This window comes from Perna viridis, chromosome 12 (assembly GCF_037379345.1).
Source record: "Perna viridis isolate PV_CMFRI_1.1 ecotype Kerala chromosome 12, ASM3737934v1, whole genome shotgun sequence".
Lineage (NCBI taxonomy): Eukaryota > Metazoa > Mollusca > Bivalvia > Mytilida > Mytilidae > Perna > Perna viridis.
Window position 1 is genome coordinate 22307464 of NC_142456.1, and position 18610 is coordinate 22326073.

The following is an 18610-nucleotide window of genomic DNA, read 5'->3' on the forward strand; positions in this document are numbered from 1 at the left end:
ATCTGCTATTTTCTATATGTTAGAAATGGTAAAGATATCACAGTCACAATTAATTTCCGCTGACCTCAGAACCCACAAAAATATTTATTAAGAGCTCACGACACCATACTATATGACAGAATAAAGTGAAAAGTAGTAGTTTATGGAAAGCATAAAAAGGTTCCATGTCATTTACCAAATGCTGATTTTTTTTTTAAACTTTTGTGGGAGCCGACAAAAGATAATCCATTTTTTTAATGTCTGAAGAGTTCCGATCTAATAACTTATGGGTCTTTGAAACGTTTTACCTAGCAGGTGTTTGGGGTATTTTTCAAAGCTTCGATAGATAGAATCTTTTGTTTTGACGACAGTATCGCGTGTGGTCAATATGTAAATTTTAAACGAATTTCTTTACATTTAAGAGCTAATAAATATGTCAACCTAAACCAGTAGGAACGTATTGAATTTAAAAAAAAAATGCATTGCTAGATATAGATCATGGCAAAGCATTATATCACAAAGTTAAACTAAAAGACCTGCATGGCTATTTAAAGAAGTAGATCTAGGGTATGGGACATAACTCTTGAGATCAGTGATATGTTTGTATCATGTTCAATTCCACCAGAGCCTATTAAGCTTTCAACTGAAACAGAATAAAATAAGTCCAAGTTACTTTTAATGCTTACATGGGATTGGTGTAAAATGGTGAATACAAACGTTCCAATGATTTGTAAAGAGTTGTGTCGCTTACCCTAGGTCTATCTCCTTAAATGTGTCTTTGTACCTCAACTATGAAATCATTACAAAAATACAAAAGCGTACACATCGCCATAACATCATGTTCGCTCTCTAGACTGTAAGACCAGAACTATGGAAGTGACAAAATTTGTCGACTCGGAAGTAGACGATTGTGTAAGTGCGGAGATGCTCTTTTGTCTTTTAATGCGTCGATGGATAGGTTTTATATTCATTTATTTATTTAATGATAATTTAGAAATTATTTGCTGTGTGAAAATGTATTAAGCTTTCCAAGAAGAAAATCTCAAACATTCCCCTTACAGAATGAGACGTCGCCCATAGCAACATATAGCGGTGCACCATAAACAAAGATCTAACAGGCCGCTCACAACAAAGGTTCAAGATGATAGATGACAGCACTATCATGGCTGTTTCGGTATTTGCAATTTCTTGGATATATTTTTGAATAAAAGTATGTGTAAACTGTTAATTCACAGCCAATAATTTGAAAACTATAATTGTGAAGGTAAAAAAAAGCAACCCAAATATAATGTGTATAGCTTAAATATAGCTTGAGAGCACACATTGAGCTCCGCCCATCATAGGGAAAGACTTAAATCATAATATGAAGTACGCATTGCCTATATCAGCGAACACAGTGAGCTGTACCGTATTTGTACCGTCTGTGGAAGACTCGTAAGAATAGTATTGTCAGCAAACGAAATCAATATTTTTATTTGAAGATCTGCTTTGTTATATAATGGGGACATGTTTTTTTAATGAAAGAGAAAAAAAAAATGGTTTTCTAAAATTTTGAACATTTATTAGATTTTTTGTTTTCACCAGCCCCCTCTTTTCCCCTCGCTTTCAAAATGTTCGATGACTTTGTAGCACTTCGCCATACTTTACAATTTTTAACCCTTAAGCGCATCTCTAGCAACATCCTTTTCTGTTTAAGCGGATCAACTAGACTGCAGATACCAGAAATATTAGTTATCCACGGAAGCCAGGTGCATGGAAATATTTTACACATATCATGTGACGTAAACAAAATTCAGACTCAACTGGCAGCTGAAAATTCCAAAAAGAAAACGATTGCCTTTCCTAAGTTAGAAAAGCTATACTTTGATTCGGATAATACAATCGGAGTTACATGTATATTTTTTTCCGAGGCGGGTTAGGTTTTAGACAACAGCAACAGTGGAACAGCGGAGATACACGTACGTAGGTACATCCATGCTTTCCCCAAACTTTTTAAAAACATATCATATTGACTTCTTTGAATAAATATCAGAAAAAGATGAAGTTTTTTTTATTTAAGCGTAATCTTAACCTATATATGTCTATTTGTTTGATTTAAGGAAAGGATGAAGTTTCTCCGTAAGGACAGCCACTTTTTGTTACTCCCGGGACATGACTCCTTTTTTCGTTAGTATACTGGGGAACCTTAAGGAAAGTTTAGATAGTTCATGTAATAACCTTAGAGCTCACACCGCATAAGAATTCGCGGTGCAAACTAATATGGAGTGGGCATTGCCTGTATCAGCGTGCACCGTGACCTTAACCATACTTTAGCGTCTGTGCGAGATTCGTGAACAGCAAATAAAATTTGTTTCGCAAGTGCCATATCTTTATTTACATTTCAGCAGCAAGCGAAATCAATATTTTTATTAGAAAATCTGCTTTGTTAAATAATGGGGGAAATGTTTTTTTTTTCAATGAATGAGTATTTTTTTAAAATTTGAACATATATTTTTTTCTCATAAAAGATCCGTTAGGACAGTTGCTTTTTTGTTACTTCCGGGACATTACTTTTGTTTTCGTTAGTATAATGGAGAACCTTAAGGAAAATTAGATAGTACAAGTAATAACCGTAGAGCTCACACCCCTTCGCGGTGCTCGTTATTATCTTGTAACTACAATGTCATACATGTATCAATGAAAACAACAGAAACTCTGGATAGAATTGATTTTTTTAAAAATTACCTTTGGATTGCTTGTGATGAGTTATTTCCGTTTTTTTTAATGCTTTTATTTTTGGTTTTGGTTTTTGTTTATAACCATATATAATAACGCATTTTCCTAAACATCAACTTTTACAGGACATGTTATATATCTATGAAACAATTCAAAGATTTTTGCAATTGTTTCATTGAAGAATTTTTATTGTAATTTGATTTTATTCTGTAGGTGTAGTAGACATTTTATGATTTTACTGGGAATTTTATTTTTATGAATCCCCACTCATATAAACTTGTGATGGAAGATAATTATTTACTAACTGTAATTCCTACAGGCAATGTTTAAAAAAAAAACAAGACAAACCACTGAGGTCCTTTTCACAAAAAATCGTAAGAGTAAAATTAGTCGTAAGTTATGTAAAAACATCATATACCCAATCTTACTGTAAGTGCAACTTTTAGCAAACAATAAACTTAGTGGTTAAGCTAGTAAGATAGAAGCAAACTGACAAAGGTTTTTAAAAGTCGATGTAAATTTTAAAAAAAAAGATAAAAAAGAATATGTACTTCAGAGACGGCTCCATGATTCAAGTTAGGGAGCGTAAATAGAATTAAAAGCCTAGCGAAATGAGGCAAAACAAAATTAAAGGGGGTAGAATTTTGAAAAAATTAAGATTTCATGCTAAAAATAAAATAACTTTCCAATTTTAGGAGTGGCGAGAGTCCCGACAAATCAAAAGAACGCAATTTAGGGACACAGATCAGACAGGGAAAACAGACACACAATAAAGAACATAAAATAACCATGACATTTTTATGCGATACATTGTTTGTAAAATATGTTTCGGGGACAAGTTTACCTTTTAAACGATTTGGTAACTGGCTTGTCGCATATCGTCAGTGAATATTGGTTTTCAGGCTGTCCAGTCGTCCTAAAATTCTAAAAAATTCCGTTTTTTTTCAGCTTGGCTAAAATTCGTAACAAAACTTGAAATTCGAAGAGAATTCCTAAAAAAAACCTTTATTTTTTCTGTGAATTCTTAATTTTTCAGGTTACTTCACTGCTGTCTTAGCAGTTTTTGTTTCAATGACTGCTTGTTTTGTAATTAAGAGAATGCATTCCAATTGTCTATAATCATTTTCTTCATTGAAGGTAATCAGGTGTTCTTCGATCTGTCGGGACTTCACTAAAGACATGGAAGAAAGATCGAACATTTTCTCAGCGTATGTTAATATTTGGCCCTAAATTAGCAGTAAAATTTCCTATTTGTAGCCCTAAAATTAGCCCTTTTCTCCAAAAAGTGCTGGACAGTCTGTTATGTTATATTATGTATGTTATAATCAAATATCCTGTAAAATGAATGCGCTGGTTATGATTATAATCAAGTATCCTGTAAAATGAATGCGCTGGTTATGATATCCATCTGCAACATGGATAACGTCGTTTAACTTGAATCCAACAAGCGTCTTGCATGTGCTATGAACATTTCTTTAAACAATGAATGCATAAATTTTAATTCGACTCATTTTTTCTTCAAAGAGCAACATTGGCGGAAAAAGGTTACAGGAATGGCTATGTATTCGTTGATGAAGTTTCAGTTTTGTCGTTGAAAAAAATGTAAGTCTTAATTTGTCCACTAAACTTTCATATAAAAGAACTATACAACATGTGTATTAAATAAAATTCTTATTTCACTGAAAAATAGTATGTGTGTGTTCGTTAATCGTCCTATTCGGTCGGTTTATCGATTAGTTTTTTAAGTGTACCTGCGAATTTTTCTAAGGTACTCACTAGATATGAATGAAAACTTAGCAAGAAAAATTCTGTACGATATACTTGTTCGTCTAATACTTCCAAAGTATTTTTTTTCCACAATTATTTTGCGATGAAAGCTTCCAGTAACATCACAAACTTGGTCATTGACTATGAAAAGGTAGCTGAATTGGTATGAATTGCAAGTTTTTTTCTTTCTTTTTTATTCTGACGTATTGAAATTTTGTTTCGGACATAGTGAAGCAAAATTAATGTCTATATGTACCGATATATAGAATGATTTGGGGAGTTTTCAAATATTTGATCTTTTACATTGAATTTGATTGGAGTACTGAGGTCGCAGAAACAATTTTTTCCATCTTCTTATAATATCAAGTTCAAGACCAAATTCAAAATGTTCAACAAATTTATAAATGGCGCATGTTTTATGTTTTTCTTTTCTTTTTTCTTTTGTTTCTTAAACTAATTTTGTCGATTTTGGATGTTTGTTCACTATTTCAATTTTTCCGCTGCACTTGCAGCATGATACATGGTTAAAAATGCATCATTTCATCCTTTGTGTCGTTATCTGACGTTGTAGTTTATTTCGAAGAAGTGTCATCGCTCTGTAACCGTTTTGTTGTCGGGGTCTTTCAACGCTTACTCGAAAGTGTATTTACACTTATTGAAGACAATTTGGTGGTCTCTGTAAGTATTTACTATTTTTATAAAGGTTATACGATGTTGTATTTGTTGCGTTTCACCATATCTGTTCCTTTGTCTATTAAAGAAAACTCCAAATTCCATGGTTTCCCATTAATTTCACATTTTTGTTTCAGCAATTCCAAATTTAACTTTATATGGATAAGAATTTATCAGTTATGATTTTATAAAGTTATAAAAGTGATTAAGCAAAATGCTATTAAAGAGTAGATGGTAGATGATATTAAATGCGTTTCTTACCAGTAGAACATGGTTATAACTTCTGATAACACCATATCCACTTGTTAGGTTAGTAAGTAAATATATTTCACGAAATAAAACTGTTTGTAAATGACTGATAAAGGCAGTAAAATTTTTTTCTAGGACGTGATCAGGCTCGAAGTATACTGTAATTTAGCTGGATATCCAACAAATTTAAAACTGTTTATTTCCTCCGAAAAAAAAGGGTTTTAACATAGGACTTAGAACTTTTTGAACAAATTTTTAGGTGTGTTTAATTGTGTAATATTTTTTCCACAGTTGCCAATTTAAAAATGGGATGGTTGCGATCTCGCCAGCTTCAGTCTCCCTTGTTAAGGGCTTCCTCGTCGTTCATGGACGACCCATTGGTGGCCTTGAGCAGACATTTTTCATCCCGGTAGGATTGTTGTCTCTTTGACATATTCACAACATCCATTTTTGTTATATTTGTTTATTTGTTATCCAGTTTCCTATAGGATTAAGACATCAAATGTTTAATAAGCGAAGTGCACAACGATTAAACATTTCCAATTTTTAGCAAAACCAATTAAAACAATCCAATCTCACCCCTCAGCCACGAAACAAAGAGCTTGCACATCCTAATTGTTAGCTTGCGCGATTATACATTGTTACGCATCTCGTGGGAATCGATCTAATCATTCTGTTGAACTTGAATTTATCATTATTTTATGTGTGTATTTCAATTTTTGTACTCACTCAAAACTTGGAAGTAATGGGGTCTGTAAGTCTTGTTCTAGTTTCATTTCCCTTACCGGAATTTCTGATGTAGGACATATTGAAATCCGAAGACCGGTGTGCATTTTTTGTTTACTTCCGGGATCTCAAAAGGCTGTATTACAATGCAAATTCTTCTATTTTTCGCCTTTCTTAACACTTTTATGATGTGGAAATAGACATTTGTCATTTTTATTTGTATTTTTACACGAAAATATGTTTTGCTTTTATATACTGAATCAACGCTCTGAAAATGACAAATCTCTAAACGTTTGAATGGTAGACTATGGCCCATTCTCGTGAAATCACGGAGTCACATGACAAGACTTACAAAACCTATAGCAATGCATTACAAGAAAACTATCTATCACCATTAAGTTACATATAGCGATAAAATGAATTTTTAAACTAAAACCGCATTTCTACATATCTCATCTTTTGATAGGTATAACTGCCTACACTCTCAAATACAAATAGTTCGTACAAATATTGCTACTTGTTATTGGGAAAGTAAACTTCAAACAGAATAAGTAAAAAGAAAAAAAATGTTTATTCTGCGTATCTTGTAAAACAAAAACAATCAATTACGTTTCCTCAACATTATTTATTTCAAATGTAACCATATCGTCACGAACTACTAACATAAAAATAACTATCAGTCTTTGTCCTTCATGTTGCAATTTTAAAGTGATACTAGGTCGACTTTTGAGCTTTTAATGTCAATATTTACCAGATAACATAAAAATAGACAATAAACCCTTACTTTAAAATGCGTTTTTAAGGTTTAAATACAGTTTGCCAAAATAAAATTTTCCTTGAAAACATTTTCCACATGAATGTAGTAATGGACAAATGCCGCCATATTTATTGTCTTGACAACCATGGTCCAGCAGGACAGACTTTCCACAAACACAGAGCAACTCCACCTGAAAGTAAAGCTAGTTTTCAATTTACATTGGTAAGATATACAATCAGCATTGTTTATGCTCCTATTTTCATCCTAGATTTTTGATTTATGATTGAAAAAGAGAGAAAACACTGCTGATCAACACTGAAATGTGTGCCTTGACGGATTTCTTTTCTTTGGACATTTATATGAGAACATATAAAAATGATTTGTTTAAAAACGTATTTTTTTTTAGTATTTTAATACAAATTTAAAGTTTTGTTTCAAGGCAAATTCTTTACTCTAGGAACATACATGCATCTACGATACAGTTAATCAGTTTGGTCCAGCAAAAATCAAGCGATCAAAAGAAAAAAAATCTTTTGTTTTGAATCTTCGGAAATAAATAGATTGCATGTTCATTGAATATCGTGTTCACTCTGTTCTTTTCACCGTTAGTTAGTCTTTTAAGAGGATGTCTATGTAAAAATCAGACAAATCCTATGATATAGGTGGCATAGGGTAGATTTTATCCCACTGAATTGTTTTTATGTAATGTATACATTATATGTATATAAAACAGTATAAAGTTTGCTTTAAATCGAGAATGAATGGCTAAGAAATTGATTTTTAAGTTCCCTAAAAAGCAACCAAAATTTGCTAAAATGTAGAGTTGTCTCCTCTTTAAATGAATTTGAATGCTTTCTGTGTAATTTATTTCTCTTTAATCGATCTACTAAATCGAAAATCAGCATTTAACGTTGAGGAAAGATGCATTTGTGATATGAAAAGGGTGATTTTTCTTTAAAAAAGAATTGTCATGTGCCACCCACTGCCTGATTTTTAGATGGACAGCCTCTTAAATTGAATCGACTTATTTCAAGGCAGTACTCGTAATAATAAGGATAGTAAAACATTTTCTTTACTGTTTCGGATATAAGGATTTCCAGACAGTTGACTCAAATTCTTTTTTTCTGTTTCGTAAATATCTGCATATTTCAATACTAAATAGACACCAGTCATAATTCTATGACCTTTCTAATTTTAACCGTCAGTTTTATCCTGCTTAAGATTTGTGCTCGGTTTTACTCAAATGGATCTGTCAAACCATCGTTGTTATGACGAACCATAATCGGCTTACTCAAGCTTACGGTAATATTTTGATGTATTTTACTAGTGCACGTACATTGTATAACGCCGACATTAAATACTAAGTAACAAATAAGCTATTCCCAGAGGTCACATATTTTGACAACTAGGCGGTAAAACGATCTGTGGAACTACAATGTTTTATGATCTTTAAACAGACATACTTTCACTTTCAAAGCATAGGATAATGACATTGTAAAGAAATAACAAAATAAGAATGATATTCCTTGGAATTCACTGCCATGAATATTTGTTAGCACAACTGACGCTTCATATCTTTTTTTTAATTTTCACTTTGGTATTTGGCAGTATTGAGCTAAGAAGTATCTTTTTTACCAGTTTCAAAGGAAATCAGGACCTTTCACTTCATAATTTTAAAGAGTAATCAAGGGAACCAAGGTTATAGCGGTAATCAAAAGAATGCAATCAAGGGACAAAGGCCAGACATGGAAAACAGAGATACACAACAAAGAACATAAAGTAACTAAAATCATACATACAAAGTAACAAAAACAAAGAAAATCACGTAATTCCAGATTTGATTAGGGGTAAGAAAATTAGGAAATATGTTGTATTTAGATGAGTTGAAAGAGTAATCAAGGGAACCAAGATTCAAACAGAAGCCAAAACAATGTAATCTAGGAAATCAGAAGAATGTAATCCAGTACAAAAACATGACATGGAAAACTGACCCAATCAAAAAAGAACATAGAATAACCAAAATAATACATACAAAGTAACAACAGTAAATGAGCAACTAAGACTCCACTAAAAACTGGGATAAAGTACCAGGTGTATCGCTAGGGTAAGCGTCCTTTGCTTTTCTTGAAATACCCGCTGACTTGCTCATAAAAATCCAAGTCCAGGGTAGTCAAAAGAGGAAAGGAAAACCATAACATAAAACAAATCAGTTTTCATGCTGCAGATGGAAACACATAACGATCCATCAATCATCGAATCAATTAAATCACCAATAGGTGGTCTACATAACCTACCTCTACTAGATCTTGCTAGAGCCATTCTTTTAGCTGCAGATATCCTACTTCTAAATCCTGATCTTTTTAAATTTTCTGTATTGTATGGAGCGCTATCATTTTCTGACGACTTGTCGGACATAAGGTTACGCAGAATTTCTTCTCTGTATGACGGTGACAGCATCAAGTTCTAGAAAGGAATTTGGCGAGTAATTTAAACATGTTATCTAAAGCCTTTATAGGAAAAGAAACAAAACGTGGGTTCTAATAACGTTGAAAGTGTTTAATATTTAGTGATTATGTAAGTCCTTTTTCATATTCCCGACTTCGTTTTTTTTTAATTTTCAGCAAAGGGAAGTAAGTCTCCAATTCGACAGATTGGTTTACTGTCAAATTGGAGAAATGGACAGCAGTATACTTCAATTCAACCTTGAAGCCCGGGTAATATTTTCGTTCCACAAATTTCAAATATATTTTTAGCGCTCCTAGGGTAGCGTATGATCTTGATCAGGGAACCAGGTTAACTTCAAATTCAATTAATTGATTTATTGGGGCTTCGGATAATTTAAAAAAAATAATTTCAAACTATTTAGGTACTCGTGGAAGTGAAAATAGTTTAAGATTCAAAGAAAAGTATTAACTGTTCTTCCTTTCACCAATAATTGACTTTCACATTCACTTCCATTCCGGAAAAATTCTTCAACATTATATCGAGGTCAGCAGGCGTAAGATCGGGCGACATTGCATTGGGAGCGGAGGGAACAGAAACTTGATTACTGTTAATAATTTTTAAATGATGCATATGTTATAAAATCATTTCTGATATTTTAATGTCCGTAGCCATATTGCCACATAACTATTCTCGTAGTCTTTGAAACCGATATCCTTTCTTTGTCTAGCATAATCGTGAATCAGTTCTCAATAGATTCGGCGTAAATGGCGAATGTGAAAATTGTCTATGAATCCGGTTGTCGTGTGTTGGTAGGCTTCGTCACTTGGAAAAACTTTATTAAATGGCTTGCATTCCGTAAATATGAAAAAGAACTGTTGAGGCAACCTCAACATCAACTACTGGTAGTTTATTTTTTATTCTTACACTCTTTTACAAAGTTATAAATAAAACAAACTGTTTACTTTACAATGTTTTTCATTGTAAATATAATACAGTGATCATATTCATATTATCAATATATCTTATTGGAAATTTAAACACAAATTCTCTTCATGGAGAGAAATAATATTTTCAAAAATATGCAACATATATGTCGAATTATAGAAATATATATTGTATTCGTTGGCATTTTGATTTGCCACTGACGAAGAGAGTGTCTTCAATATATATATGTATATATTGCAGATTAGTGTTATTTGAAATTGTAATAACTTTGTAAAATTAGATGAAACTGCCTTAAATGAGTCTGAAAAAAATTATCATCATTGATAAGGTGTCAAAATAACATTCATCAAAACAACAGAGGGTTACTGTATGATTTGCAAATGGAGTTAATATGACACCATACTACAATATACACTACTTCCCACTCTGAAAAGCCTTTAAATCAACCACGTGATTTCTTTCAATTTATTACAATGTCAGAGAAAAATGGGATACATATGTAGGCTATAAAATGTAAATTTTATTTTAATCTAGTAAAAATAAATAGAAATGGATCTTATTTGGTCACAAAAAGAAAGTTATCTTCAAAGGCAACAAACCAACAATTAAACCAATGATAATGACGAAGGCTCACAAAAACGTCCAACACAAAATAGAATATCTAGATCAAATTTGAGGAGGTAGATCTAGGGTAAGGGAAATAACTCAAGAAATCAGTGATATGTTTGTATCATATTCAATTTCACCAAAGCCTTTCAAGATTTCCATTGAAACAGAATGAAATCAGTCTGAGTTACTTAATGCTTAAATGAGATTGATGTCAAATACTGAATACAAACATTCCAATGATTTATAAGAGTTGCGTCCTTTACACTAGTTCTAACTCCTTAAGTTAAAGTCTAGGTAATCCTAGGTAACCTTTTGTAAAGCGATCCCCAATTTTATTGCTAATAACTGACAAAAGTCGTGAAATAGCACACAATTTCTCAAGAAAAATATTCCGATTTTTATTTCCTTATCAACATAATTTAAAAATTGTAAAAAAGTACACGGAATTTTTTTACTGCGCTTTAATTTTGAGTGATTTAAACTATTTTTTGGACTACTTTTTTTGTTGTTTAATAAAAGTAAAATATCATATGACCTGATTCAATGGCTTCAATTTCCTAAAGTGAACGTCTATATCGGCATCCTACGTCTAAATCAATTTGCAAAAAAGGCGGATATGTAAAACAGGATACCGCCTCTTGAGGTAGTAAGTACTCTCGATTTCTCTTAAATAGTCCAATGGGGACTATACTATTACATCACTTTCCTTAAAGGAAGAATCCCATTTTTGTTTCCAATTTACAAAACATCTTTCAATTTCCTAAAGTAATTAATTGCTTTTCATGTATCATTGTGTAATAAAGAATTTTCTATTAGTTTGTATTTGAAACTTACAGAATTATGCATTTGCTATTGAAGTCGTATAGTTCTCTGGTTAATTATATGAACAGTGGGATGTATCGTTAGTTAAGTCTCATTTAAGTCAAATAGTTTTTAACAGCTTATTATCAACATATTATTATTTCGACTATCATATTTTCAATACAAATATCTTATCCTAAAATCAAATTAGAGTTGTAAAGTTAGTATGTACAGAACCTTCAGCGTAAATGTTTCTCTGCTCAAATCAAGTTTTTGGGGGATAAATGGTAAAATGTTCTCTTCCCGAAAAGTACTTTTATCTAAGGAAAACAATACAATAAAATTAAACCAAATCAAACCAAAACACGAAACGAAACAAAACAAAAACAAAAACTAATAGTTGTCTCATGTTTTTTTTTCAAATTCTATTCTTTTTAATTATTAGAGAGTACATTTTATATCAAGCTTTACATCACTGAGATCAGAGAAATTAGGAGGTAATTTGTTATGTTATTACTTTAATTTTTTACTTTATATTTTTGAATTATTATTAATAAAATTATTTGACAGAGCGAATCTGAAGTATTGTTTTCGATTTAAGAATGAACTTGTAACGATCGAAGAATTGACGCATGGATCATTTGCAAATGTAGTTTTATCATTAGCTTTTACAATAATAATGTCGAACAGTTCATCTTAATAAAATACCATTTGCTGCATGTGTGAAATCATTCTTATACAATCATTACATGAATTTAAATGAAGTAAAAACTATTATTTGCAAAATACTGTAGAATGATAAAAAAAATACAATATAAAATACATGTAGCATAGGTGGTTAAGTGGACAAATTCCTCAAATGTTCTGCTTCTTGTTGCAGTTAAAGCGGTACACCTAAGGTAAGGGACACAACTCTTACAAATTGTTGGAACGTTTGTATTCAGCATTTTACATCAATCTCGTGTAAGCATCGAAGTCACTTGGATTTATTTCATTCTGTTTGAATTGAAGGCTTGGTAGGCTTTGGTGAAATTGAATATGACACAAACATATCACTGACATGTCATGTAACTACTAATAGTCATAATTTGTAACAGCAAATTTTGATATTAAATGTTGGTATAAGAATCAACTCATATTCTCTTTCGGTATAGGTATAACTAAACGAAAAGAAAGTGAAAGTGGTTATAAAAAGTTAATTTAAAATTTGAATAATTCAGTCTATGGAGTTCATTGTGAAAACAAATATTTACATGAATGAGTCATATATACCGTGAGGAAATTAGAATTTTCTTATTTTCTACTGCAAATCATCAGACGATGCATAGGCATTGTTTCCGCTATAAAGGTATCATCATCAGGGTATTCCTTGGAGATATTTTTTTGCTAAAAATGCTAAAAGATATGTCAATGATTGACCGATTAATCCAGAGGGAAATTGACAGATTTAAAAAAAAAATCTGACGACGAATTTATTGCATATTAAATTTTCTATATTTTCTTCAATAATTGGTAGGCTTGATTATCCGACTAGTGTTTCATGTTTTTACAGGATTTTAATTGAAAAATAATGACTTTTGTATGTCAAATTCTCGAGTGTATGCATCAGTGACAATATCAGACTCATAGGATTGTAATCTTACTAATTGATCAATGGAACGACGCTGTGATAAAATTGACTGTTTCTGTGAAATTTTTTCATGAACATCAAATGTGTAGGAAGACACTTTTTTATAGTTTTGCTAACTTTTGGGGAGGTTTGACTTTTGATACATCAAAGAAGTGTGTTATGTATAAATATCAAGACGACACAAATAAACTTCAAACAGTCCCTGTGCAATTGTTTTCAATATGTATACCCAAGTCTTTGGTTAAAATGATATGATAGCATGTGGTCAAAGTATTGGCGTATCATAGTACTTGAGTCATGTAGGAAGGACGTAAAAGCATTGTGAAATATTAATCGTAAGCATTTGCCTCCACATTCCGTTGGGGATGAAATGTTAAAGTCTTTAAGGTTAAGCTTATATCTTAAAAGTTAGAATAATGTTTTGAATAACAATTTATCGTAACTTGCATGTGTTTAACATTTGCTTTCAGTAAGCAACACTTTTGAAAAAAAGTGTACATTAGATCTTTGATTTAGTTCTGTTTCTGTTTGTTAAAGTGTTCTATGACCTTCGCATGAACAAGATAAGAGAAATGAATATGGTAATGTACCACAAAGACGTGTCCAATATAATTTTCTGAATAACTCCCTATAGTCGTATGCTGGATAAATGATTCAGTTCGTGGATCTTCAGAGACGTTTTTACTGAATGATACAAAATTTGATAATCTACCTATTCCCTGTAAATGTAGTTCTATTATTCTAAGTTAAATCTAATTTTCGCATTTTTATGCCAATTTGTGATAAAATAAATGTTAACCATCGCGAAACAATAAGATTATAATAATTTGTTTTACGTTTTCGAATACTAATTCTTAAAAGTACAAACATTAAGACCAAACAATAGGTTGTTCCCTATCCCTATAATCTTTATATTTGAACTTCATTATTTACTTAACAGTGAAAAAAACCATACATGTATCAGATTTAAATATCAAATATTGTATATAGTTAAACGATTATGTAAAATGGAGAACATAAAATCTTCTTTCATACAATAAATCTCTACGTTATAAGTTAAAGAGAATGAATCAAAGTGCAAAGAAGACAACCACTGAACGGACATACAATGGACAATTACTTATCCTCATGAGGGAAACAGGCTCTTAATGATTGTTATGTGTAGCCATTATTACTTTAGGTAAAATGTTACAGCGGTAATCGTTGGCAAATTGGCCAGTCTACTCTATCGTCACGACATTTCGTACCATTGAGACTACGCAAATGAGTACCAATGAATATAAACTACAATCTGAAAAGAAGAATGAACTGCATCTGATCTACAGATAAAAAAAAATAATAAAAAAACAAACTTTAAATTGATGTAAAAGTCATAAGATTATTGAATGAGTTCTATTTTTACAAAGTATTGAATTCAGTAGCAGGATTTTTTTCAAGGAAAATTATATTCAAATTCAAAACATTGACCGAAGTCCCCGTTGGTTTAACGCAATAAATTACATTTGTTGCTGTGTGAACAATAATACAATATAATGCATATGAAAGAAAATCCGGCTTTCTTATTTTTTTTAGATTTTCAATAAATTTTATCCTATTGTAATTTTCCAAAAATATAAAGCTTAAAATCATCATAATGATTGATAAGAAGACAAGATACTTACAATTTGTTTTCCATCTTATGTTTTTAATATTGAAATAACCTCGACCTATGTGAATTAAAGTATCGATGGAACGAAATTTAAACTAGGTTATATATTAATGCATACTATTAAATATTTTGGGAACATTTTATTTGATGTTAACGCTGCTGATGAAAGGTTATTCCTATAAACATGTGTACAGCATATCGAAATTTGCAAGACTATACAATTGGAACGTTTTTATTTACTAAGATGTCTTGATAAGTGTTGTAATATATCAATTAATATAAATTACTTTTTAGTGAAGTCCGAGGACGCTTACCCTACCGGTGCACCTGGTCCATGCTCCCAGTTTTTAGTGGAGTCCGAGTTGCTCATTTGCTTTTGTTACTTTGTATGTATGATTTTAGTTTCTTCATGTTTTTGTGTTGTTTTTTTTCATGTCTGGTCTTTGTCCCTGGATTACATTCCTTTGATTACCCTATAACCTTGGTTCCCTTGATAATTCTTTAAGGTACAATTTGTTCCCTACCAAGAATTAAGAGAAGTCTGATGATACCTGAATACATTACAGAATTATTTTAGTATATTTGATGTATGTTTTAAGACTTATTAGGAATATTACATGTTTAAAACATGATACAACTATTGTATCGGACATTTAACTGACAAACTTTGGTATATCGACCGAGCCCGTAGACTCCCACACATTTTGTTTAATCATATAATTACATCAGAATGGTTTCCTTTATTTCAGTTTAAACAAGATTATATAAGTATCCTCATTATGAGTCTACATTTATAATTATATGTTCTTAATACATTGATGTCCGTAATTAACATATGAAAAGGTTTTGACTACTTGAACATATTCGTCTTCGAGTCCAGAAAAATGCCGGTATTTGTTTTCTTTTACAATGATTTGTTTTTCGTACGTATTCGTTTAAAAAGTATGGATAAAGTAATTGTATGTAGATTATCGATATAGTAATCCAATTTATTACCTTATTAGAAGGTTTTATCTTGTATATTAAATATACACATATTATTTCTCTATTTTCAAAATTTATTCAGGACAGGGCGATCTATTGCACTGTCGGTGTACTATTGCACGATACAATAGTCACCTTGAGGAGTCTATTGCACTGACCCCATAATGACCTTTATCTAAGCCTTTTGATTGGTATAACTTTTTTAAGCGCTTCATTGAATTGGAATTTACACACAAAAAACTCGTGTGTAAAAACGTATATGTGACTCTCGTCTGCCAATTCGTAAACATGGAGCGGTCAATTTCATATTCCTGGTCGAATTGTTGTCTCTTTGACATATTCCCCATTTCCATTTTTTATTACATCTCATAGACAAATTAGGTAATAAAACAGTTATAAATGGGTTGGGTGCAATAGACCAGAACATTTGTCCGTTGGCCTCGTGCAATAGAACACTTGATCATTCTCAGTACCTCTGGACAAATATTCTAGTCTATTGCATCCAACCCATTTAATAACTGTATACTATAATATCTAGAATACCAAATATTGAATTTAATTTGCATATATTCTTTCATGAAATTAATCATAATACACACTTTGAAGGACGCATATCAGGCATTGTCTCCGCGACTTTATTCAAATTTCATCATCATTTCATGATTCATCGTCTGAATATACCTGAAATATTGCTGCTCGGACGTTAAACCCCAACAATCAATCAATCAATCAATCAATCAATCAAAATTTATCGCTGTTTTATGTTGCAAACTAAATTGATACATGCAATACATTTAGCGGTGTTTCAGATGTTGTTGTTTTTAATTTATTAATATTTTTTAATATTTGTTTTTAATTTTTTTCTTTTTTTATAATTGTCTGGTTGTTTTTACTTTAATGTCTAAAGATAAAAATTGACCGTACGCAGGTGCTTGTTGTATATACTGCTGTATATTTAAAAAGTAAAAATTGTCATTGAATTCTGCAATATTGCTCAACGTTTACAAAATATCAATATCCAAAGACATTACAAATTGAACTTGTAAAACATTTAGATTTTTAACTGTATACAATTTTCAAAAATACCAATAATTTTATATTCTATTGACGAAAATAAAAAAAAAAACAAAACTTAGAAATAGCTCTAAAAAATCTGTCGTACGTCTTTATTAACTTTGCTAAGTTCAACAAGTAAAATGTAAAAATAGACGTAACACCGTTGCTGAGATTTTCAATGTCAAACGCTGCATGTAGGAAGACCAAATGATGAATAATGGAATTACAAATTGTCATTTATTGATCTAAATTGATAATAAAATCTTCATTATCGTTGGGTTAAAACGGTTATTGTCTAAATGTATGCTTAGATATACGATTGAAGGGAACAGTCTAGACCCATTTTAACTTTTAAGAACTTCATTCTTTTTTTTTCAAGATATCCTTCATTGTTCGTAAAGGGGAACTCCTGTATATCAACTGTTCCTAAGTTTCAATTATACTTTATATAAAGAAGTGTATATATTTGTCAAAAATTCAAACTAGTAAAATGTATAGAATCACAAGTTTGACGTCCAGATTTTTATAGGTTTTGCAATGGACCTCTATGAATTCAACTGATCTCTTAAACAATGAAAATATTTATCATGCCATGAATGACTGTTTTGTATCAATATATATCAAAATATATAGAAACATTGATATAAATAAATGCCACGAATTGCTGCTAAGATGTTTTACTAAGGCAACAATTAAAATTAAGTTTGTTTGCCCTTACCCTATCTTGCCATAACAATTGGCCCTATCCTAATACTTTTATTGCCATTCTCTGAAAACTTTTTTAAAACAAAATGATCAAAGCAACATTTTTCGCTTCTTTATGTTGGATTTTACAGAACTAGATGAACTTTGGGGAAAATATTTTCCATACCTACCTTCCCAAAACCAGGAGGTATGGTTGGATAAGAGGAAACAAAAATATTTTAAATGTGGCTTAATAACATTTGATCAAAACTAGTCAAAACACTTTGTAATGTTTTTAAACTATTTCAAAACTATAAATTTGACAGAGCGAAAAATTATAAAATGACATCCTACCTCTGTCTCTCTGTTTGTAAGTTCTTCTGTATCTTGTAAATAATCTGACATGGGTGCTGCCGTACATACACTCAACGTTAATACCAACAAAGATAATACAAAAACAAATATAACCTGAGCCACTTTGGTAGGCATAATGGAATAAAACTGAAAATTTATAACTAACTAAACAAGCTTCTTTCACAGTTCTTCAGTCGTTAATAAGGACGATGTATACTCTTACACGGTTTATATACGATTGCCTTTAGCCCACGAATCGCTCCCTATCATATCCTCACTACTCAATCTGTGAAATTTTAATATTCCCAAATCGCATACATTCAATTCTTTGACAATTATTTTTCTCGCAGTCACTTGTCACCTTGTTAATTCTGACGTTATACGAAATTATCTCCCTTGATAATTACCAGCAGATGCATGCGTATTCCGTATGACAATTAATACATGGTTAACGGTTGTCCTATTATTCCAAAATAATTGTTTTTCCTGTAATATTGTGATTTATGACATGAAAGCCCACATGATTTCTTCTGGTCTATCTAAGGTACAGACTTTTAAGGAAAAAATATGTTAACTTTGAATCAAAGGT

The 18610-nt window shown here is 31.3% G+C and overlaps 1 protein-coding gene across 1 annotated transcript; it reads right to left on the reverse strand.

Annotated features, from left to right (window-relative positions):
* Positions 1-6656: 6656 nt before the first annotated feature.
* On the reverse strand, positions 6657-18387 carry LOC148601703 (uncharacterized). The gene is made up of 3 exons (XM_088556479.1): positions 18022-18387; positions 9160-9328; positions 6657-7055 (listed from the first exon to the last, which is right to left on the reverse strand). Exons 1-3 carry the CDS (start codon positions 18154-18156, stop codon positions 6994-6996), a joined length of 366 nt encoding a protein of 121 aa, XP_088412605.1. The 5' UTR covers positions 18157-18387; the 3' UTR covers positions 6657-6993.
* Positions 18388-18610: the final 223 nt, after the last annotated feature.

Excerpts from the sequence above, each read along its gene's own strand:
- LOC148601703 (XM_088556479.1), bottom strand. The coding sequence starts at position 18,156 with ATGCCTACCAAAGTGGCTCAGGTTATATTTGTTTTTGTATTATCTTTG. Across the intron at positions 9,329-18,021 it reads TTACAAACAGAGAGACAGAG|AACTTGATGCTGTCACCGTC; the intron begins GTAGGATGTCAT and ends ATTCCTTTCTAG. Across the intron at positions 7,056-9,159 it reads TCTAGCAAGATCTAGTAGAG|GTGGAGTTGCTCTGTGTTTG; the intron begins GTAGGTTATGTA and ends CTTTACTTTCAG.